The 23,279-nt window shown below is 47.7% G+C and overlaps 1 protein-coding gene across 1 annotated transcript in view; it reads right to left on the bottom strand.

Moving 5' to 3' along the window:
• Positions 1-21,753, bottom strand: part of LOC126541005 (uncharacterized) — a 39,153-nt gene extending 17,400 nt beyond the window's left edge. The window contains exons 1-4 of the mRNA XM_072286867.1: positions 21,668-21,753; positions 19,749-20,461; positions 11,948-12,023; positions 9,740-10,607 (exon numbers count right to left, since the gene is read on the bottom strand). Coding sequence (XP_072142968.1) covers positions 9,740-10,607; positions 11,948-12,023; positions 19,749-20,461; positions 21,668-21,706 — 1,696 coding nt within the window. The 5' untranslated portion in view covers positions 21,707-21,753. The remainder of the gene's footprint in view (positions 1-9,739; positions 10,608-11,947; positions 12,024-19,748; positions 20,462-21,667) is intronic.
• Between the last annotated feature and the right edge of the window lie 1,526 nt (positions 21,754-23,279).

The raw sequence follows: 23,279 nt of genomic DNA, 5'->3' as shown, positions 1-23,279 counted from the left end.
AATCATTGCATCAGATTGCACGCTTCCAAGAAGGAAAGTTGTCCCCATAGGCGCCGACTAGGCGGGGGGGGGGGGTGTCTGCCCCCTCCCCGCCCCCGAAGCCGCCTTATCATGTATAAAAAATAATGTGCACGCGTCTTGGGCGGCGGATGGCCAGTGACGCTAAAATAAGAGAAAGAATAGTTGGATTCGGCGCGAGCTCGCAGGACGCGGCACCTCGACCAACAGCCAATCGCGAAGGCCCACGTGTTGTGGCAGAGAGAAGAGAAGAAGAGAAGAAAGAATACGGGAGCTTTTTTTTTTTTTTTATGTCGAGAAGAAGCCCGGTGCGCAAGGCTGTGGAAGCGAGGTTGTCAGGTTGTGGGTCCAAACCTCAAAAACTCAGAAGCGCCGGGCTGAGGAAGCGAGGCTGTCGGTCTACGGGTTCGAACCTCAAGGCGTCAGAAACGCCGAGCGGAGAAGCGAAGCTGGCGGGCTGCGGGCCCTAACTACTTCAGAACTCCAGCCGGTTGTGTTCGCGGTCCTGGTGACATGGTGCGGAAGGCAAGAACTTTCTCCCGCTCCCCTCCTGTGGCTCCTTGGCCGAACTGAGGCTTATCCTAAAGACGCGACCGGTGCCCCGACGACTCACGCGACCGATGCCCTGCAGCTCCACTACAACGGATGTCAACTAATTGGGACCAGCCACGGACCCTACTGTTTTAAATAACCGTTTAGTTGTGTGAAAAAACCTAGAACTACATGAACGTCTTCGTTACTTATGGCATCTCGTTTAGTTCGTTCGTCTGTGTTATGCTTAATTTTAATTATATACGTGTTTCGTTAACAATCGGCTTCGTTGTTTCTCTTTCCCACTGTGGAGTCCTCTCAGTGGTGGCTAGAACAATTCTAATCGTCCGAGTGTGAATACACTACCGGGCAAACAACCCCGCATTAATCTAAGCAAACCAAATTTTAACACTCCCCCACAGACACACACCTAAAGTGCCATCACCAGAGCTTTGTCATCCCCATCATTTGATGTTTCTTCTATCATTCCTCGACCTTCTGACTTTAAATTTTACTGGGGTGAATAGCTTACTGCATCATTGTTGGCGCGGGCGCGCACGACATTTCTTTCATATTTTCGCTTTATTTCTGCAAAAACCCGACAATAGGAGGACGCGCGCATTAGAAGCGTTTCAGCGGCGGCTGGCTCATCCGTATTTTCTCACTTCAACATTGTTTTAAATTTCCACTGTAAACACCATGCACATACACAATATATATAGTTATACACACAATAAACAGTTTATTATATATTTCAAAGAGATGGAGGTAGCCAATTAAAAATTATTTCTCAAGATATGAATAGCCTATCCCTAGAGAATGAATATGTTGCTACATGTTCACCATGCTTCAAATTGCGTTGCGTTCTTTCTTCACCATGAAAAAAAGAGACCCTGTAGACTTCACTCACTCCTTGGGCAGAGTCTTTTATGAATGAGGTGTGAAATGCGCGCGAATGTTCTGTGTCTCGGTGCGGCTTCTTTTTCCAATAAGCAATGCTAATTACTGATGAAAAAAACATTTCTAATAATATAAACATTTAGTAGGTATAGAAACATCGTCAGTTGAATGCAAATATCATAAATATATACAGGGTGTCCCAAATACCCACCATGCACCAAGATTTAAAAAAAAAAAGAGCAATGCATTACTCGAAGAAAGCCCGGCGTACATTGTTTACAGCACAGTGGAGTAGCTGCGAGTAATTTCTTCAATACTGAAACGTATTTAGGTAATTGTAACTCTTACCTAACTCGACACGTACTATCCTAATTATCGAAGTGACCATGAGGCATTTGAAGGCACGGCCAAGACACATCTAACTGCGGCATATTGAGCGACGTACAAATTGCATACAAATTTTTTCCGTCTGATAAATTAACCCTGCGAAATATGGAGAACACTGCGTGTCTGCGCTCCCACCCGGGTCATAAAGCAGCGCTTTCGAACAGGCTTCCTCTGAGTTATCCAGTACATAATAAAGGAAAGAAAGAAAAACATCGTGATCGATCTAGTGCCTTATCTGCCGCGCTCCAGCCGAAGCAACATGTCGTGTTTGGTGTTAGTTGCAAACAAGCTGTGATAGCTCTTGGCCTAGCGTAGCTAAAGCGCAGGGACCTTTCCGTTTTTGCCACAAAATCTATTACCACAAGAGCGAATTGACAATTGACAACGTCAGTGCGTTTTGTATCGCCACAGTCCCCATGTCTGTCTCTAATGAGCAGAAGATAAAGATGACCCTTGCCTTGGCGTCTGCGAATGACAAGAGGCAGGCCGCCAATATATATAAATATATATATAATTTCTAGCCGATGCGTTTGGTCTACCGCCACGATATATATATATATATATATATTGTAAGCACTATTAACGTACTTCGTCGTTTTCATTTGTACATAGCCATCATCATCTTCACTCTTCTTCGACTTCTTCGCGCGTGAGCTGCGGGCGTTGCCTTTTTTGGAATAAACAGCGCTGGACAACTTGATCGGTCTCGGTACTATAAAGTGGTGGAGGTACGTCAAGATCCCGACGTCCTCTCGCGTTCCCGTCCTCCCTGGAGCTCCGTTCCGGTCGCCGCCTGCACCCAGCTACCCCTACAACAATGGACACTTCCAACCCCGGCCCTTCAGGCGCCTCTAACCCTACCACATCGACGACCCCGCCTGCGGCGCCCTCTTGGACTGTGACGAGCCCTCAGCGCGATCCCCCTGTCTTCGCGGGACTCCGCGGTGATGACGTAGACGATTGGATCGACCACTACGACCGCGTGAGTTCTTGCAACAAGTGGAACGACCCCCAGAAATTGAGGCACGTCGCCTTCTACTTGACCGGTGTTGCAAAGACGTGGTATTTCAACCACGAATGCGACATCGCGGATTGGTCCACGTTTACCTCGAAGCTGCGGCAAATCTTCGCTTCCTCGTCTGGCCGTGCAGAAGTCGCCAAACAGAAGCTGGGAACGCGGCGCCAACTTCCCCAAGAGTCTTACACCTCATACATAGAGGATGTCTTGGCTCTGTGCCGCCGTGCGAATCCTAGCATGACGGAAGCCGAACGCGTTCGCCACATCTTAAAAGGCATTGGGCCTGTCGCATTCAACGCCTTAATCGTGCAAAATCCGGCTTCTGTCCAAGACATCACTTCAACGTGTCAACGCCTCGACGAGCTGCAGTCTATTCGTCTTCCACATGACTGCAGCGATCCTCAGGTTCCCCATTCTCCAGATCTACGTGCTCTTATCCGCACCATCATCCGCGAAGAGCTTCAACTACAAGACCTCAGGCGTCCACCTGCTGCCTGCGCCCCAACCCCCGCCTTCGACTTGCGCGAGGTCGTAAAGCAGGAGTTGACAGCGATGACTACACCCATGACGCATCTTGCTCCGGTAGCGCGCTCCACACCTACCTACGCGGATGTTGTTTCGCTACCCACCCCTACCGTGCCTTCCGTGCCTACTGGCGCTTCCTATGACCATTTGGCTTCGATGGGAACCAGAGCACTTGCTGCGCCATCGTACCCTCAGTGGCGTCCACCTCGTCCAGTTTGTTTTTACTGCGGTATACGCGGCCATATATCTCGCTTCTGTCGCCGGCGCCAGCAGGATGAAAGGCGAGGCTATGCTGAGCACGAAAGAGACCGCACTCGCCGATCAGACGACTACTATCCCGGACCGTACTCGTCCCCGCAACAGCGTTCTCCGTCTCCACCAGCTGCTCCCAATCTGCCTCATAGTTCCCGTTCGGCCAGACGTCGTTCCCCATCCCCTTACCGGCGCTCTACATCACCGCTTCGCCCCACTTCCCATTTTGTCGACCAGCACTCGGAAAACTAACTGTTGCAGTTTTTGGAGGGGAAACTGCTTCTTATCGGTCTTCAAAAATTCCTCCTGTTCGCCCGGCCAACATGCTTTCTGTGACTGTCGAAGGTGTTCCCGCGTCAGCTCTCATCGATACCGGTGCCGCCGTTTCTGTTCTTCGGAGTGATCTGTGTTCGCGGCTCCGTAAAGTAAAAACGCCTTATCTTGGACCTATTTTGCGTGGTGCTAATAATGCATTCATTCACCCTGACGGACAGTGTACTGCTCGTGTTCTCATCGACGGCATACGCCACCACATCGAGTTTATCATCCTTCCAACGTGTATCCATGAACTTATACTGGGTTGGGACTTCCTACATTCTGCTTCAGCCGTCATTTCATGTAGAGAGGAAGTTGTCCACATCACGGATACAGAGCTTGAACCTGTTGCGGACTCTTCACTTTCATGCGTGAACTTGACCATCGCTGCCGACTACGTCCTGCGTCCTGGTCACGAAGACGTTGTAGCCGTAACATCCAGTCAGATCGCCGACGGAGACGCCCTAGTCGCCCCTTCTTCCCGCTGTACTTCTCGAGGAATTCTCATTGCCACCTGTCTCGTCCGGTTTTCACGCGGCCGCGCCCTTCTGTCTGCTTGCAACACGACCCCAGATCCTGTGATGCTGCCCAAAGGGATGACTGTGGCAACCCTCGCCGACACTCAACCTATCTGTCTAGTCGCGCTTTGCCCTTCTTCATCGCCAGCCCCAACCTCAGGTTTGGATGATTCTTTCCCTCCTCCAGCCGTTCTTGGTTCTGACCTAACAGCCGCGCAGTCCGAAGCCCTAATGGTGGTCTTGGTAAAACACAAAGCCTGTTTCGATAGCTGTTCCCCTGTGTTGAGCCAAACTCCTGCGGCTACACACCGCATCGAAACCGATGGTTCCGCTATTATACGACGACGCCCCTATCGTGTATCGCCGTCCGAACGAAAGGTCATTGAACAACAGGTTGCTGACATGCTTGCGCGGAAGATAATACGACCTTCATCTAGCCCATGGGCGTCTCCCGTGGTCCTGGTAAAGAAAAAAGATGGCTCAGTTCGCTTTTGCGTGGATTATCGAGCGCTCAATAAGATCACACGCAAGGACGTATATCCAATACCTCGAATTGACGACGCTTTGGACACACTACAAGGGGCGGAGTATTTCTCCAGCCTTGATCTTCGGTCAGGATATTGGCAAATTCCGATGAACGAGACTGACAAAGAAAAGACCGCATTCGCTACACCGGATGGCCTTTATGAATTTAACGTGATGCCTTTTGGCCTTTGTAATGCTCCTGCCACATTTGAGCGCATGATAGACAACGTACTTCGTGGTCTAAAATGGAAGACATGCCTCTGTTATCTGGACGATATTGTCATCTTTTCGTCTGACTTCAGCCAACATCTTCATCGATTAGACGAAGTTCTCAAGTGCCTTGCGAATGCTGGTCTCCAAATCAATACAAAAAAATGCAAATTTGCAAGCAAAACAATAAAAGTATTGGGTCACGTCGTCTCAAAAGCTGGCATCCAGCCTGACCCCGAAAAGATTAGTGCCGTTCTTCAGTTTCCTCGCCCCCAGCAACAGAAAGATCTACGTAGTTTCCTCGGCTTGGCGTCATATTTTCGTAGATTTATACGCAACTTCGCAGCAATAGCAGCTCCTCTACACAAGCTACTGGTTACCGGTGCCTCTTTCACGTGGACTAGCGACTGCGAGTCGGCTTTTCAAGCTCTTAAGCGGCATCTTACTTCTGGACCAGTGCTTCGCCACTTCGATAATCGTGCCCCCACCATACTCCATACTGACGCAAGCGCACAAGGTATTGGCGCAGTACTTCTGCAACGTAATACAGAATCTAAAGAGCAAGTCATAGCATATGCCAGCCGAACACTTTCTCCAGCTGAGCGGAACTACACCATTACAGAGCAAGAGTGCCTGGCTATCGTTTGGTCGATTCAGAAATTTCGCCCATACCTTTACGGCCGCCACTTCACCATCGTCACCGACCATCATGCTCTGTGTTGGCTGTCATCAATGAAAAACATGTCAGGACGCTTAGGACGCTGGATACTGCGATTGCAGGAATATGACTTCACTATAACATACAAGTCTGGAAAACGCCATCATGATGCAGACGCATTGTCTCGCTGCCCACTCTCACTCTCTCCCGGTAACGCGCCGTCGTCTTCCCAACCACGTCGTTCCGATGCTACGCTTGCCTCCCACCAGCTCTCGATAACGCCCCTGGACCAAGTTACGCTTTCATCACGCTCTGATTTCGTCTCGCTTCAGCGGGCCGACTCCTACTGTCGAGCTCTCATGGATCGCCTTAGTGGGTTCACCGAACCACCCAACAGCCGCTTGCGACGCCAACTTCGACAATTCCGCCTTCAAGGTGGCGTGCTACACCGCTACGTTTACCACCCAACAGGTCACCGGTGGGTCCCAGTTCTACCTCGCTGCCTTCGCTTGCGGGTATTAGAGGCACTTCACGACGATGTATCGGCTGGCCACTTAGGCTTCCACAAGACTTACGACCGCATAAAGACCCGCTGCTTCTGGCCTGGCCTATCCACAACGGTGGCCAAATACATTGCCTCTTGTGCGTCATGTCAGCACCGCAAACGCTCGACATCCCCTCCTGCCGGTTTACTACAACCTCTCCCTTGCCCGGACGCACCTTTTGAATTTGTTGGCATTGATTTATATGGTCCCTTGCCGTTGACACCCTCCGGTCACCGTTGGATTGTCACTTCGGTCGACCATTTAACAAGATATGCCGAGACTGCCCCTCTGCGATCCGGCACCGCTTCTGAGGTCGCCGACTTTTTCTTGCGCGCCATCGTCTTGCGCCACGGGGCTCCTCGCGTTCTTCTCAGTGACCGTGGCAAGGCGTTCATTTCACAAGTTCTCGAGGAAGTTCTTCGAGCCACTAATACCGTCCACAAATCTACTTCTACTTATCATCCGCAAACCAATGGCCTTACTGAGCGCTTCCACCGTACGCTGTCTGACATGATTGCCATGTACATCCGTCCTGACCACACTGACTGGGATAAAATTCTTCCTTTTGTGACATTCGCATATAATACTGCTATTCAACGGACTACCGGCTACAGCCCTTTCTTCCTTGTGTATGGACGATCTCCTTCCACCATATTTGACCGAGAACTATTTTTCGCACCTTCTTCGCCTGACGCGTCGCTTCCAGAAGATTTTGCTGCCCGAGTTGCACATTGCCGTCAAATCGCCCGGCAAAGCACAGAAGCTACCCAAGCTGAGCGCAAGCGTTACTGCGACAACAAACGCCGTGACCTACGTTTTCACCCAGGAGACCAAGTCCTGCTTTGGACTCCAGTCCGCACCCCAGGCCTCTGTGAGAAGTTCCTTCCACGCTACATTGGTCCATACACCGTTGTGCAGCAAACATCTGCAGTGAACTATCTCGTCCGCCCAGTACACTCCGTCACTGACCGGCGCCGCCGGAATGCCGAAATTGTTCACGTGTCGCGGATGAAGCCCTTCACTCCCCGTTTAGATAATCTCTAATTTGCGGCCAGGCTGGCCGCTTCCATGACGGGGGGAAGTTAGTGTAAGCACTATTAACGTACTTCGTCGTTTTCATTTGTACATAGCCATCATCATCTTCACTCTTCTTCGACTTCTTCGCGCGTGAGCTGCGGGCGTTGCCTTTTTTGGAATAAACAGCGCTGGACAACTTGATCGGTCTCGGTATTATAATATATATATATATATCATGGCGGTAGACCAAACGCATCGGCTATTTCAGAAATTATGAAAACCTGAGCCAGACCGGCAGCTTCCAGAAACAGCGGTGGATGACTCCATCTTTCAGATATAGTTTACGCACGGATGTTCTAGCATTTATGACCTCAAACCCTCATGCTAGGGTGCGGAACGGGCCGCCCAGGTACCAATTTCCAAGTCATCAGTTTGGAGGATTCTAAGTGACGGCCTTTCACCCGTACCACCTTAACCAGCACCAAAGCTTAGAAGATAGTGACCTATAAGATCCTCTAAAGCAGCGGGGGAGGGAGGGAAGGAGGGGGCTTTTAGTTCGCCAGACAGTGTGCAGTTAGCACTGTCGCCCGCGCGGCTTCTTGAAAGGAAGCTGCAGACAGCTCATACCGTTTTGCGCACTGTGTTCTCGCTGCTCTTGCATTGAAGTGACAGACCACGCGAAAGTCACCTCGTTCGCGTCTGCTGCCGCTTGCTCACGCGAGCATTTTGACAGCGATTGTCCGCGCTCATGGAGTGTGATGTGTTCACGTCTGCTTGCGCGCGCTGACACTATGCTTCGTAATTCACTTAATAAGCGAATGTTTCCACGTTTACACGGCCGATAATATTACTAGCCTTAATTCTGATAGTTGTCTACTAATTGGCTATTGCAGTCGATGCTTTGCATTTCTGGTGAATCTGCGACTTTCTTCAGTAGACACAAACATTTCCGCAAATGAACTCTGAACTTATTCCATGGAAATGGTGCTTACTCAATAGACTCACTTTGAACCCGAACAAAACTTCAGTATTATCTTTCCCTAGGCAGTTCGAGAAAGTAGTATCGAGTTATTGACATTCAAGGGGAGGAATACTACGTTTATCGTTTGTCAGGGACCACGAAGCTCAATTAGACAAGCAGCCGCATGTTTCTTTACTTGTGACGAATGTTGTTAAGAGGGGCCTACGATATGTTGATGCAATTTCGCGGTTTAAGAATTGCTCGTAGATATCAATGTAAGAGCACTCTCTGCTGTGGGCTGCTTTGTTCACGGCTAGAGTTTGCCTCAGTCGTTTCGTACCATTAGTCATTTTCTTACAGCTACTTGTATGTCCATCGTGAACGTCATGCACATTTGCTGGCGCATGTTTCATGGTGTGAACTGATATTTACACAAAAGGGTCTTGTGACTGCGTGAAGGACGGCTTGATCGTGACATATTCTTACGCCATATAGTGCAAGGTGACCTTGACTACATCATGCTGTTCACGCTTTTGCTCTTTCTCGTTCCATCAAGTGAACTTACTACGTGTCTGCGTCAATTTTATCACGGCGTCCTCGCACCTTTCCAAGGGACACGACTATAGCGAGAACACGATTCATTGTTTTTGAACAAGAAGCTTTTGCTTGCACTTAACTTGGAAGGTTGCTTTTATATTGTGGTGAGATTCTTAATTGTTATATTCATTGTCATGTCATCATACTATTTATTCATGTCATCGCATTCTGCATGGCTGCTGTACTATTGCTGTGCTTACTTTATTTTTTTAATCTTTCTTGCCACGTTGGGCAGAAAATGTCATGTATATAACGTTCGGAGTGGTCACCAAGGTCGCAAGGCTCTTGGCAGCTACTACAGTTATTACACCATTTAATCAATTTAATGGCATACTGGATTGGGAAGACAGTCTTCTTTAGCGAGTGATAACAAGGACAATACTAAATGCAACATTTCGAATGCCGCATATATATGCACGCTCATTTTCATACAAGAAAGCTTTAGCTTCAGGGCAGCCTTCTTGAAAATTCAAACTTGACGGCCAATTATGTAGCCTGGTTTCATGTGTATAAATGTTCACAGCATGGGATAGTTGAGAGAGGACAGTTTTGAGAGAACAGTTTATTGTGAAGTAGGAATCAATAAACTTGATTGAAACCTCCAAATAAGCTGCTCCATTGCTTTGTGATTTCCATGCAGTTGGAAGGTCTTGATCATGTAAATTTCTGCAAGGAGAGAGAAGAATTAATCATTATTGCTGCATCTGAATACAACACAAGAACTCTGAACAAAGCTACTTCCGATTAGATAGTACAACTTACACTTCTTCTTGCGGAGGAGGGTGGAGTAGCTGAGAGGGGAGCCAAGACCGTAACCGTAGTTCAGGCCGTATCCGAGGAGACCGTGGCCATAACCGTAGCTGCCGGCACCGTATCCGAGGGAGCCAACGCCGTAGCCGTAGTAAGCTGGGACAGCGTGAGCAACACCATAAGTGGCGACTGCTGGGGCCGCGTGGGCGACGCTGTAGGTGGCGACGGCTGGAGCGGCGTGGGCGACGGTGGCAACAGCTGGGGCAGCGTGGACGGCAGCAAAAGCTGGAGCAGCGTGAACAGCGGTCACGGCTGGGGCAGCGTGGACGGTAGCCACAGCTGGAGCAGCGTGAACAGTGGTCACGGCTGGGGCAGCAGCATAGCTCTGGACAAGAGGAGCAGACTGGACCACCCTGGTTACAGCTGGGGCAGCAGCGTAGGTGGCGACAACTGGAGTGGACTGGACAACCCTGGTGACAGCTGGGGCAGCGGCGTAGGTGGCGACGGCTGGGGCGGCGTGGACAGCGGTCACAGCGGGAGCAGCATGGACAGCGGTCACGGCTGGAGCAGCGTGGACAGCGGTCACAGCTGGAGCGGCGTGGTAGGTGGAGACGGTACGGGTAACGGCTGGCGCAGCGACAGCGTAGCTGGCGGATGGGGCATAGCCGTATCCGTAACCAACACCATAGCCAGTCAAGCCGGAGTAGCCAACTCCATGGGAAAGGCCATAGTGAGAGAGACCAAGGCCTCCGTAGCCGAGGCCGCCATAGCCGAGGTTGCCGTAGCCGAGCCCGTAACCGAGGTTACTGGCGAGGGTGTAAGTGCCAGTTGGATGACCAAAGGCACACGTGGCCAAGGCGAGGACAATGCAGGCACGCAGCTTGAAATAGAGAAACGTTAGTAGTTACGAATCTGCGCTGAAGGGTTTAGCATGTCCTGATGTAATAAATGTTTCTGTACGTTGCCTCGAACAGTGTGGCAATCCACAGATGAACAGCTAATCCTTTCATTCAATCTTGCTCATTGTAGGGAAACATGGGCTAGAAATGGGTTGTAAGACAGTGGTGAAGAAGTGGGTTGTGGGCACTGAGTATATTTTAATGCCCATGAAATACCGCTGGCTCTTAACGTTATACCGTCGACTCTGAAAAAACATCGAATAATGGGACTTCAGCCTATTGCAATCCTAATTACGTACGTGCAGTCAGGTGATGAGGGTAATCTGCGCTTGTAGGCTCCTTAGGTTACGAAAACAAAATGTGTAGTTCTGCTTTGCGTTTCAAGTAGCAACTATTTAAACACATAGCTTCAGCACAACGCTACAATCAGCGAACTGATCCAACTGTATCAGCGTTTATGTTAGGAAACCGTAAAAGCGAGTGATGATCTGGGTGGTAGTGGCGATAAACTTGAGCTCTCCTATTTAAAGGAGAGGTGTGAGCTGAACCCTAAGGGGTCAGCCGTTACAATGTATACGGGGGGGGGGGGGGATCCCTTGTCCGGGACTCCCGTGGGGCTCACAAAAAATAGGTTCGTTAACAAAATGGCAGTTAATAGACATAATAGCCTGCTCATCTGTACTTTGCTTTGTATGCACTTGTCCTATCCAGGGAACATTAAAATAGCGTTGAATAAGTCTATTAATTTCTGCACGTTCATGGGATCTTCAAATCTGCAAACCCTATGCAAAGTTAGAGGCCACTCAACAGTCTGTCTGTAGTTCTGCGCTCTGTAATCTGTATAGTAGGCAGAAAGGAGCACTATTGGAACCTCCTCAAAGAATCTATACTAAAGGTGACTTGAACCCGACTGGCGAGTCATAGCTTGTTGTTTTTCTGTCGAGTGTTTTTCGAGCATCTTTTTCTCCTTAAAAATAAGGCCAATGCTGCCTTCTCTAAGCCGCAAAGCACCGACTTCTGGATCGAAGTTTCTCGATCATTATATGTTACAAATAAACTTGTGGAGCTTAGTTAGCAGATATTATGTCAACGCAAGTGATGCCAAGCAAGCTACTGACCTTTCGTTCTAGTGTAACATGTTGACATGCGAAGTTTGCCGAACATGTACGCAGAGGTAAAAAAATATAGACTTCTCTCCTATACATTTTGGCGAAAGTGGCACTAAAAATGCTTCATCAAAGCCAACAAGGTCAAATTTAGTCAATAATGTTCTATTTGTGGTGCCAAACGGTAGGTACGGCTGAGGTAACGAAAGACTTACCATACTGGTGGTGGTCCTAATCAGGTGGAGGAGCAGGTGCTTCTGTTTTCGACTCGCGAAATAGGAGCTTTTATACCTGATAGTTGGCTAAGAGAACAAGTCATAAACCGGCCTTTACCGCTGCTGAGAGCGAGGTTAACCCACACTTCAAGAATAATAATTTTCTCTCCGCTAACAGCCAATGCGCACGTGCGCGAGAAAGAAGTAATAGTTTTACATATTTCCTGCTGTACGCCTTCCTCAGCTTTCATTTAAACTGGAATGTCCGAGAAATGGTTCTTATTTCCATTTCAGGTCACATGCTGCGCTCTCGTTTTTAGTGCAAAAATTAATAAAAGAAAAGGACGTGGGCCTCTGGTTGAACAGTATGCGATTACACATTCAGTCCAACGCCTTGCACCGAAGACCATGAGCCCAAATGAAGTTGCACGAGCATCGCCTAACCGAACATTGCGTGAAAAAAATACTGGCGTAATCGTTCTTATTTTTTTCGTGACCTCGTCTATAGGAAGGTATGTCTGGCATAACGTTAACGGATTTTGAGAACGTACTGAATTAGCACGATCGGGTTGAATTCAGAATAAAATTAATTTGTTTGATGTTTTTGTGTGCCGATTAACAGCCCCAGTAGCGGAGCATGGCGAGGTGGCGCTAATCGCCAATGTAATGCGAAACCCGATAAATCGGTCTTTCAACGATTGCGGCGAGGGCGCTTTAGATATTGGCCACACTTGCACGTGCATACTTTTTCCTTAATTCGAAAGTTTGTCTTGTGGCATATATACATAAAATGCATCCCTTGAAAGTGTTCTATCCATTATTGTACGTGTGATCTAAAGTGATGCTGGTGGCAATCATGGCAACCGACCTTTTATTGTGGTAGTGAAGCTGTAGGGGTTACTCTCGTAAGCGCGGATTGCTCATGTGGTACATTGCCGAACGGGACGTCGTCCTGATGTTCTAGTCCCCAGCGACGCTGGTTATGCAAGGTACTGCACCCAAACAATACTTGTCATCTTGGTCCGAAAAAACCTGGTAGCCACACCTATACATGACACGCAACAATACCTCACAGTTCGCGGATATTCAACGGGCAATGGCAATTCTAGTAAATCCTGTCATCTATATATCACAAAGGCATACAAACCCCCCTCCCTGCCCAAAAAAACAAAACAATAGCGAACACTGAAAGCCGACTTCTCCCAAGAAGTAGCCCAATTTCGACCAGCACGTTACTTTGCCCATTCGATTGCTGGGGACTTCAATGCATAGATCACATCCTGTGGGTACGCGAAGAACAACCGCAAAGAAACATCCCTCTTCCGTGCTATACAACAGGCACAATGTTCCCTTCTCAATGATACAGAATCATTCAACCGCGATGCTAATTCGGTGGAACGTGCCACCACTCCGGATCTCACATTCATCAAAGGAACCACTAAGGCGAGCTGGGTAAATGTACATGAACCGCTTACCACCAATCACTCCCTCATGCAGGTCAGACTTACAACAGTCGCATTCAAACAACGCGCCCGCAAGCACCTCCAAACTGGGTCCACGTTCCATTAAAAGCCGCGGTACGGGGGATTGTACTTGAAGTTTGAGCTGCTATTGCGCCGCTGGGCTGCTAGATACCTTAGCAAGCACAAATGTCACCGTGTGATATACGTGCCGCGTTTGTCTGTTTACAATGTCCAGACTTGGTCAGAGATTCTTTAATTCAATGGAGCCCAAATTACTGCCTTGTTTGCCTGTAGTGTCCCTAATGTTTGAGTGAGCTAAAAATTTCATTTCCATGTTACACATCTGTGCAATGTGTTCTCTAACAGAATCTCGAGCGTCTCGCACAGTAAAGGAAAGGTGACGTGGTGGTGTGTTTGGCGTCCGCAATTCGTTACTTTAGAAGGCCAATGTTGTGTTTAAAGGCGAATAACTTTGTATGGCCCTTTTAGCCGTTTTCATGGTAGGTCCATGGCATAGCCTTTCGTACCATCATTACTAGAGGGAACGCTCACGCTAGTGTCTATGGGAGCTAGTGTCTACGGGATTCGCCCAAACTTGGTCGTTTTTGCTTCGAAAGTATTCTCGACCTTGGAAAGTCATCATTTTCAGCAAAGTACGGTGTAATAAGTAATTGACAAAACAATGAAATTGTCTAACGACAGCATTCGACCACAGGACCTCTAACACAGAAGCCCGACATTGAAACCATTGCGGCACGAACGCATGCCTAGACAAGCGGCATAGAACACCCTTATCAATTTCTCGCGTGCAAGCCAGCGCATTGAGGCGCTTGGCGCCTTTTGATATAACCACCTCGACAGGCTGAATCCCATGCAAATATAATCGATGATGTGTGTTCCTCAGACATCTGCACTCAGAGAAGCGTATATTGCTCTGAAATTTATGTCAATGAAGGCATATAAAGCCTATAAACGAAGGCGGAAGAGCATCAGAATTCACAAGTACGAATATTAAGCAAATCCAATTACTACCCATCATTCCCATGGTCGCTTGAGAGATCCCTGTAGTAATCATAGTAGGAAAGTCTATTATCCGTGGTACGACGGTAGGTCCATTGAAGCTTCTTTGGGTAGGTCAGATTTCTGGGAGGGAAAGCGTTGAAACGCGCCTAGAGGAAGGTATCAGTTGCGGAATGGGTTGGCGCAGGACAGGGGTAATTGCAGTTTTGCGGGGAGAGGTCTTCGTCCTGCAGACGACAAAAATAGGCTGATGATGCTGTTGATGAAAAGAAAGTGTGCCTCATCTCGGGCGAGGGCGTAAGTGCAGTCTTGAAAGGGGGGGGGGTGGAGTGCAGGGGAGGAGGCACGTCCCACTCTCGCAGCGAGGAGGGGTGAAAATGGGGTGGGAGGCGCACTATCGCCCACTCATTCGGAGCGACAAGAAGAGGGAGTGGGCGCGTGCTCCCAGCGCTCTTTGGCAGCCAGTGAGAGGAGGAGGGGAGGCCGCCACTGGCTCGATCGTCGCACGTCGCTCCGTCGTTTGGGGTGTCCACCAGTGTGTCAAACACTTTCCACGGATTTCCTGCTTTACAGTCACATCTCTCTTTCACACTGGCCAGCCCAACGTAGACGACGTTGCGGTGGCCAGATGGGTAGGTGTGCCGTCTTCCAGGCGGGAAGCGTAGTTCAGCGCTTCTCCACTCAAGACGACAAACGTAGCGCTTCGGTCAAAGGCCTGTCACAAGCTGTGCGCGTCATGTGCTACTGCGGCCGTATTATAGCGCAACTGGAGCGTGTTTATTACTGAATTTAAGCTGTAAACCGTAAACACAAGCTCATCGTAGACACACTTATAAATTTTTGAACGCGGCGAAGCCTTGTCACTTGCGAGAGGAAGATAATTTCGTCGTCCGTCTGGTGTTTGCTTCCCGGTTTGGAGCTTGGAGAGCTTGGAGAGCTTGGAGAGGAAAAATATGGAGCTCATAACGCAGTTTAGTTCACTAAAAACGTCAAAATTGAATCTACGCAGACGAGCACAAATTCTGCACGGTTGAAGTGGTCCTTCATAATTTCTTCTACAGTGAGAAGGAGAAAAGAACTTCATTGTGTGCCCTGCGAGTTGGTGGCGAGGGCCAAAGGCCCCGCCTATGTGACGGCCAGGAGTTCGTGGGTCCTGGCGGCATCCTCGGCCCGCTGGACGGCCCATAGTTGATCCTCGAGGGCGGGGCTGAGCAGCGCGGCTTCCCAGCGCGTGCGAAGGCTGCTGCTAGAGGCCGAGTTGGCTTTATTGTTATTTATCCCTCGGCATTCCCATAATATATGCTCCAGAGTGGCTCTGAATTCACATGTTTTGCATTTGTCCGTAGGATATACATCCGTATATATGATGTGCGAGAGCGCAGGATTCGGATACGTCCTAGTTTGTAACTGCCGCCATGCGACAGACTGCTTTTTTGTCAATCTTGCGTGAGGTCGCGGGAATATGCGCCCCTGTAACCTATAATGTTTCGTAATGTCATTATATGTTGTCATTCTGTCCACCCACTCCCACTCATTTGCCGCACCGTCACGTCCGGAGGGTGTCGGGGCGTCACTTGCGACTGCGGCTCGGTCCGTAAGCCCTCGAGCCGCGTCGTGTGCCGCCTCGTTGTTGCCGTCCTCCGCGAGGGTGTGAGCGGGTGTGCAGGTCATGTATATCTTTCTTTTGTAATTTTGGCCTCCTGCAAGAAGAATGCGTAGTGCCTCCGGGGAGATTCGGCAGTTGGCAAAGTTTCTTATTGCCGTCTGAGAGTCGCTGACTGTCACAGTTGCGTTAGTCTCAGCTACTAAGTGAGTCAAAAATTATTTTACGAAGCAGTATGTAGGTGCTGTACGCGAACGAATTTCGCGCAGGGTCGGAGTCTTTTTATGCCAGGAAATCCGTAATAGGGATGACTTGGTTTCGAAGACTGTAAAATACCGCTGAATAAATATTGATATTCGTAAAAATAAACTCTTTGGCTTTGATTTCTTGCGCTCATGGGTGCTATTACAGATGAGATGCACGAGAATGTGCGCCGAGCTGTACATGTTTGCAATATAAATTAAATAATTTGCAATATTATAAATATAAATTAACTTGTTCTTGTGAAAAAAACAACAAGTTCTTACTTTGTTCGATGATCTATGATTATCTCCATGAGAGAAGTAGCTAGTAGCATGCAAAATAATAGCTCGGACTCTTGATGCTCACGTAGGTATAGTGTAATGAAATAGGGTAAGTTTTAGTCGTACACGTAAAAGAGGAAAACCATGCTTTTACAACAAAGTACCTGTGTACCTATTCTCGGCACTATACCATAGCTTTAAATGAAATGTGGCAGTGCTTCACAGCACTCTCAATGTGTCATAGCGCAAAGTGGTTTTTTGCTGCTGTACGCTCAGGAGCCAAGTTGTTGCTCTCCATATGGAAGTGCTGGCGAGTAATAGACTGGGTTGGTGATGCTCTTGGTAAGTTCAAGTTTGCGCTGCTCGCAAGCGTCCAGAAGACTTGAGCTGAAGAAATGAATAAAGATCTGCTAGAGATAATGCATCCAGCAATCGTTTGCTTTATAACCATGGCCGCTGCACTTGAAGCGGCACTTTCTGCTGCAATGGGGCTATTGATATTTGTCTTAGTACTTGGCGAGATGTTGTCGAGCTTCTCACGAAGAATCATTTAGACGAACGTCTTTCAGCAGGTTTCCTTCACCACTCGTGCACAAACACTTGTTCTTGACATGCTAGACACACGCCTCGTTTGCATTTTATTTGCTTGAAGCGTGTGTAAGCTAGCTCGCTGTGTCTTCAGGATTCTTTTAGGGCCCGGCATCCCGCCGAGGTCCCGTTGTTCTTCTTGCGGCAATTTTATCCGATACGTAAGCCCGGGTAGCATGCAAGGAACAGTGCGACTGATGAGCTGCAGATCAACCCTCGGAATCTACGCAATGCGCTTAATGAAATGCCCCTCGAAGTGGCGCTCGCACACAACTAATGCGGTTGAAACATATTATCGAAACGGCAATGTGCAAGCTGACGTTTCTCGGAAAGCTGTGGTTCTCGCGGCGTCGAAACGAGTGATATTTTTTGACCCGTGGCTCGCATGTTTGTAGCCAACTAACAATTCGGCGCAAAGCAAGTAGTGCCCCTCTGGCTAGTATTCTTCTGCGGCGGCACACTTTCTCAGCGTCTCGAAACCTAAAACGCTTCTTATTCTGGAACACCGCCCACGGTATTCACTTCGTCCCTTAAACGTCTAAGCGTTTGGAGAACTGTCGTGACGGCGAGCGCAGGGCAGCGCGCCGTCTCTGCGTTAACTGCCGCGCGCTCGTTTCTTCGTCTGTTCGTTCAGGCTAATTGCCTATATTGCGAATCATCGTCGATGGTTTCAGCACGATATCTTATTTAAAGCCCCTGTGTTTAAACCGTTAGTCTAGCCTTCCCCGCGGCGAAGCAACCTTGTTGTGTCGCTTGTGGCTGGGAGTGGCGTTCACGAACGCATACTCCTACCGTATGGGAATGGCCGAGAGCCCGATGTGCGACTCCTGTGGGTGCGAGGAGACCATCGAGCACCTATTGTGTACCTGCCCTCGCTACGATGTCCAACGCCTCTCTCTGCGGGCAACTTTACGCAGACTGGACTCGAGATGTTTCACCGAGTCAAAGATACTCGGACCGTGGCCACACCCGTCACTAGCTCGAAAAGCGATTCGTGCACTAGTGCGGTACTTGAAGGTCACGGGCTTAACAGACCGTTTATAGTGTCCTTGTGTATGGTGTCGCTCCCACACGTACTCAGTGCTTCCTGTCTCCCTTTCTTCCTCTTTCTATTCCCCTTTCCCCCACCCCCAGTGTAGGGTAGCAAACCGGATGCTGTTCTGGTTGACCTCCCTGCCTTTCCTACCCTTGTTTTTTTTCTCTCTCTCTCTGCAAAGTATATCCAAATTTCATCAGCACTTAACGTTGCATTGTGTTTTCGCCACAGTAATAGGGACGAGAGCAAATGAAGCCTCAATAAATGTGTGAATGTATCCATCGAAGATCAAGCATACATAGAGAGCGAATGCGGTGCTGCGATGCTGTTGTACCTGAGTCAGCGAGTTGTCGTTGAAGCTATAGCAGATCGGGTGCCTTTATTTTTTAGCTGCACGGAGTCATAAAAAGATTGTTTGTGGTAGAGAGCACAATTCTAAACCGAGATCTAATTTACTTGATGAGGCGGCCAATACTTATACGAGAAATACAAATGCTTAAACGAATATTACTATAATTATGGAAATTAAGCTTTTAATTAATTATTTTACGCTAAAAATGATAATCTTCAAATTGCAGATAGTTCTCAAGGCATCTCCACTTGGAATGAATTCTCAGGACTATGCCAGTTTCGAGATATTAATTTTCAAAGTATGCGCAGAATGAATTGGAGTTCCTGTTACCTTAATTTTTTAAGAAAGCGTTTTTTTTTTTGTGCATTGATGCACAAAAGTGACTGCAACACCAATGCGTTTCTTCGGGCATTATGCAAAATTGAGGTGAGGCGTGCAGACAGGACACACGAGTGGAGAAGTGGACAACGCGAACGCTAGGCGTTTCGGACTCCCCCACTTCGGAAATTATTATCTCGAAACTGATGCAGCCTCAGAATGCATTCCTGGTGGGTACGTCAACAATTATTAGCTAGCAATCGTAGAATAAAATATGTGCTGTAAATATTTAAGTTAGAAGGTAATCAGCGTAAGTATCTTAATTACTCGATTAAAATTTTTGATTTATAGTATATATAACAGGCGTGGCTCATCGAGTATTTTAGAAGAAGTGTTTGAATTGAGCTATCTGTCACAGCAAATTATGAAAGATTTGCTGCAGCTAAAAAAAAAAGAACACCCTGTATATAAGCCACTCAAAAAGTTCAGGCTTAGAAAGGCGAGAAGTGAGGAGTACGTGGGCATCTATGTAGCTTCGAGATCTCAAACGCTGGTCTAAATTAAAACAAAATAGCTTACAATTGTCACCTAGAGGTGCTACTTTCCGTACACATTACCTTGCTGTATATCCTACTCGAATAAATGTGATGCAACTAAGTGATATAGTAAATTAAATGACAAGACCAGAAGTTTACGTGCAAATAGTTTATTGTTCCGCTACAGTCATTACAAATGACCGAACCGTCGAAGACTGTTCTGTCTTTTCTGTGTGCATTTTGTCCATTTCCACGTTGCGAGAAGGAGACGTTTCTGAAATTAGAAAATTCAGGAAGAAATAACGTCACGTGCCCTTGCAAAAGGCAAACAGGCAGAAATAAACAGCGATCAAAAGAGCACTTACACTTCTTCTTGCGCAGGAGAGTGGCGTACTCGAAGGGGGAGCCGAGGCCATAGCCGTAGTTGAGACCATAGCCTAGGAGACCGTGACCGAAACCGTAGTGACCGAGGCCGTAGCCGATGCCGCTGACGCCATAGCCGTATACTGGGGCGACGGCGTGGTGGGCACCGACAAGTGGAGCAGAGTGAGTGACGGCGGCAAGAGCTGGAGCGTGGTGGACAGCAGCGACAGCTGGCGCCGCGTAAGTTGCAACGGCTGGGGCAGCAGCAACCACAGGAGCAGTGCGGAAAACACTGGTCACAGCAGGAGCACTGTATGTGGCAACCTTAGCGACAGCTGGAGCAGCGGCATAGGCGACGGCTGGTGCAGCGGCAATGACTGGAGCGGCGTGCTCGACTCTGGTCACAGCTGGGGCGGCATAAGTCGTGGCTACCCTGGTGACGGCTGGGGCAGCGTAGGTGGTGGCAACCCTGGCGACGGTTGGCACAGCGTACGCGGCCACAGCTGGAGCAGCGACGGCGTAGCTGGCAGCTGGACCGTAAGCGTAGCCAAGGCCATATCCTGTCAGGCCAGAGTAGCCGACTCCATGCTGGAGACCATAGTGGGAGAGGCCGAGGCCGGTGTAGCCGAGACCGTAGCCGAGGCGATAGCCACCGGAAACGTGTCCAGCGAAGGCACTGGTGGCCAAGGCGAGGAGGAGGCTGACGCAAAGCTGAAACGAAAACTATTATAGAGACAATGCCATTGCAAACAGTTGATTGCCAACCGTCGACTGTAAATAAGGTAGATGGCATTACTTCGTAAATCCCGCATTTATATTAATAATTATATTGAATATAAGGGGCAAACTGGGCTGTCGTTTAGAGACGAATTTTTCTGCCACACCCTCGTAACCATGAAATGCGCGTTTCTTACGTTAACGTTTCGTGGTAATATGTATTTCCGTGGTTTGCAAAGCTGCCGAAACGTTGCCTCAATATTATTCCACGTACTTCTGCAACACAAGGCATTAGTGCTTGAACTAAACATGCATGCTCTCAAAGAGGTAATAATTAAAGACGAAGTCATGATTACGCTTCCATTTATCTTTGCACTGCCCAAAATTTGAGAGTTAAGTTGTGTGGGTACCGATTTATGCTATATTGTATTTTGGGGTACGAAGACAGTTAATTATACTTCTATCAACTATAACATATGTTTCTTTCTGCCAGGAAGACATGCAAACAAGACAGAAAAAAATGAAAATTTTTATTGGAGCGTTAAAACCATAGCTACACAGAAATAAAACTGCACGTTAAGATTTCAGTTATCTAAGGCTGCAGACGATCTCTGGCTTATTCTGCGACTTATACAGGCCACTATTGCCTCTGCTTTGGGCTAGGATGGCAGATGTGTGCTATTACCGTAGCTAATTTGGACTTAAACATACGAGGAGTAACTTTCGTAATTTATTAATTATCCAGTTTTCATAAACCGCCTCCTTATTAACATTAATATTCTTATGTAGCATACTTCGAGAGCCACAGTGCACTATATTGTTTTTTTTATGTTTTGTCAGAAAGCCGTTAGGCTGAAATTGAAAATCGTTTATGAAGAATTATTCAGATTGTTTCGTTTGTTCCATTAACTGTGGTGCAATTAAAATTACCACGCTCAAAGTTTCACATAAACACGACCTTTATTTGTTGATTTGATATTTTGACGCCCATGCGAGATAGTTCATTCTTTCCCGGAGCTGCAAAGAAATCAATTACTCAGTTCTGCTTTGAATGAAAGCTTTTCAGTAAAAACATTTTTGCCCTACAAGTGGTAAGTCACACAGTTTCAAAAGCTACTAAAGTAAGTTTAATGGCTATCTCCGGAAACCTCTCAATTTAGTCATCAGCCGTCACGTAATGACCTGGGTCTCTGTACTCACCATGCTGTCGGTCTTAATCCGATGGAGGAATAGAAGCATCTGTTTGGTCTTGTCTCGAGGCTAAGCTTTTATAGCTCGCTCAGGGCCTGCAAGAAACGGCAGCAAATCATTCCCCACCGGAAGTTGAGGAGAAAGGGAACGCCCACCCTTAATATTCATCTTTGCTCGTGGGCCAAAAGAAATTGAAGCATGCCTTTTTTCGCAACCAGTTAGATTGCTAACAGCAAGCGCTTTCTTGGCGGTCCTCACCCCCTGTTGCACGGCGTGAAGGGCGGCGGTCAGCGGGCATTTTTTTAGTACTTCTGTTTTTTTCTGTGCCCGTGTTTGCATACATGTTGTGCTAAAGAGGAGGGAGCAACAGCCAAGACGCGGCCAGTGGTCAATTACCGATGCAGTGTAAGTTTCTATCGCGATACAGTGCGCCCGGTAATTAGGATGAGCCCGTGAACGCCTTCTTTGGCGTTCCAATCGACACCACTTGCATCTTTACCATCAAACTTTAAATCAATATACTCTTGTTTACATAGTGATGAGGATAGATCGAAATATCTGTGCTATTGATGCGTTGAAGGGAAAGCTTCAGAGAGTACAAGAAAGCTAGTAACCAGGCAGTGAAAATAACAAGGCTACTTAGTTTACTTCTTTTGCATATTCGCAGATTGGGCTCGAGCCAGGTGAAGGTGCCCGCGGAAAGTCGGGTTTCTTATAGTTCTTTTCTTGCTGGGACTTTTTCAGTAATTCGCTTGCAGGGCACTCCTGTTACACCGGTCGCCAAGGCTCACTTATGGCGCTGTTTAAAAAGAATAGCGGAGACCCATGCAGATATACCAAGACTTTTTATTTGAGTCGCCAGAGTGACCTTGAGTGCTGGCTGTCTATTTTATTGAAATAATGAAGAAGACATTACATGGGGACCTACTAAAATGCACCTGGTAGTGCAGGAGAAAATTTTCTCATATTCAGACAGTAAAAGATTGAAGTAAGTTTTTTGATGAGCTAAATAATTGAAATTTTATGCGCAGGATCTTGAAAACCACTTTTTTTTTTCGCTTATCGGGAACGCTTCCACCAACGTCCCCTGACATCGACAGTGTGCACACTGGGGCATTCAAGGCTAGGAAGCTGTATAGTGTTTGCGAAACAAATTCAGTACTAAAGCACCTTTTTCACTTTGATGAAATGAGTAACATAATATCACTTGAAAAGGTCTCTGCATGAGCGCTGAGACTAAAAACAAGCAAAAGGATGGAGAACTGAAATTCTAGTTGAAATTATTTTCTATGATGTTGCTCGACGTGTTCACAGCTCATTATTACCTTAGCCAGCCAGCCAACGAATGCAAGGTTGAAAATTTAGTAGATGATGGGAAAGACACTAATAATTCGAAAAAAAAATATCGATGATGATGTACCGATTGCCGTGACTACACATGAACGAACCGGAGTGTTTAGTGTTTTGTGTTCTCGCGAGTAATTTTTATATTTTTTACGGTGCATGACTATTTAGGTGGTAACAGCATAATTTCATTTGGATTTGTGAGGCTCTACAGCAAAATTTTATCAGCATATACTGATAGCATGCCATAAACCTTTCTCAGATTAAAAACATTTCG

The sequence above is a fragment of the Dermacentor andersoni genome, chromosome 3 (assembly GCF_023375885.2).
Source record: "Dermacentor andersoni chromosome 3, qqDerAnde1_hic_scaffold, whole genome shotgun sequence".
Taxonomy (NCBI): Eukaryota; Metazoa; Arthropoda; class Arachnida; order Ixodida; family Ixodidae; genus Dermacentor; species Dermacentor andersoni.
The sequence above is the reverse complement of the archived record's forward strand: the minus strand, read 5'-3'. Positions and strand labels throughout refer to the sequence as shown.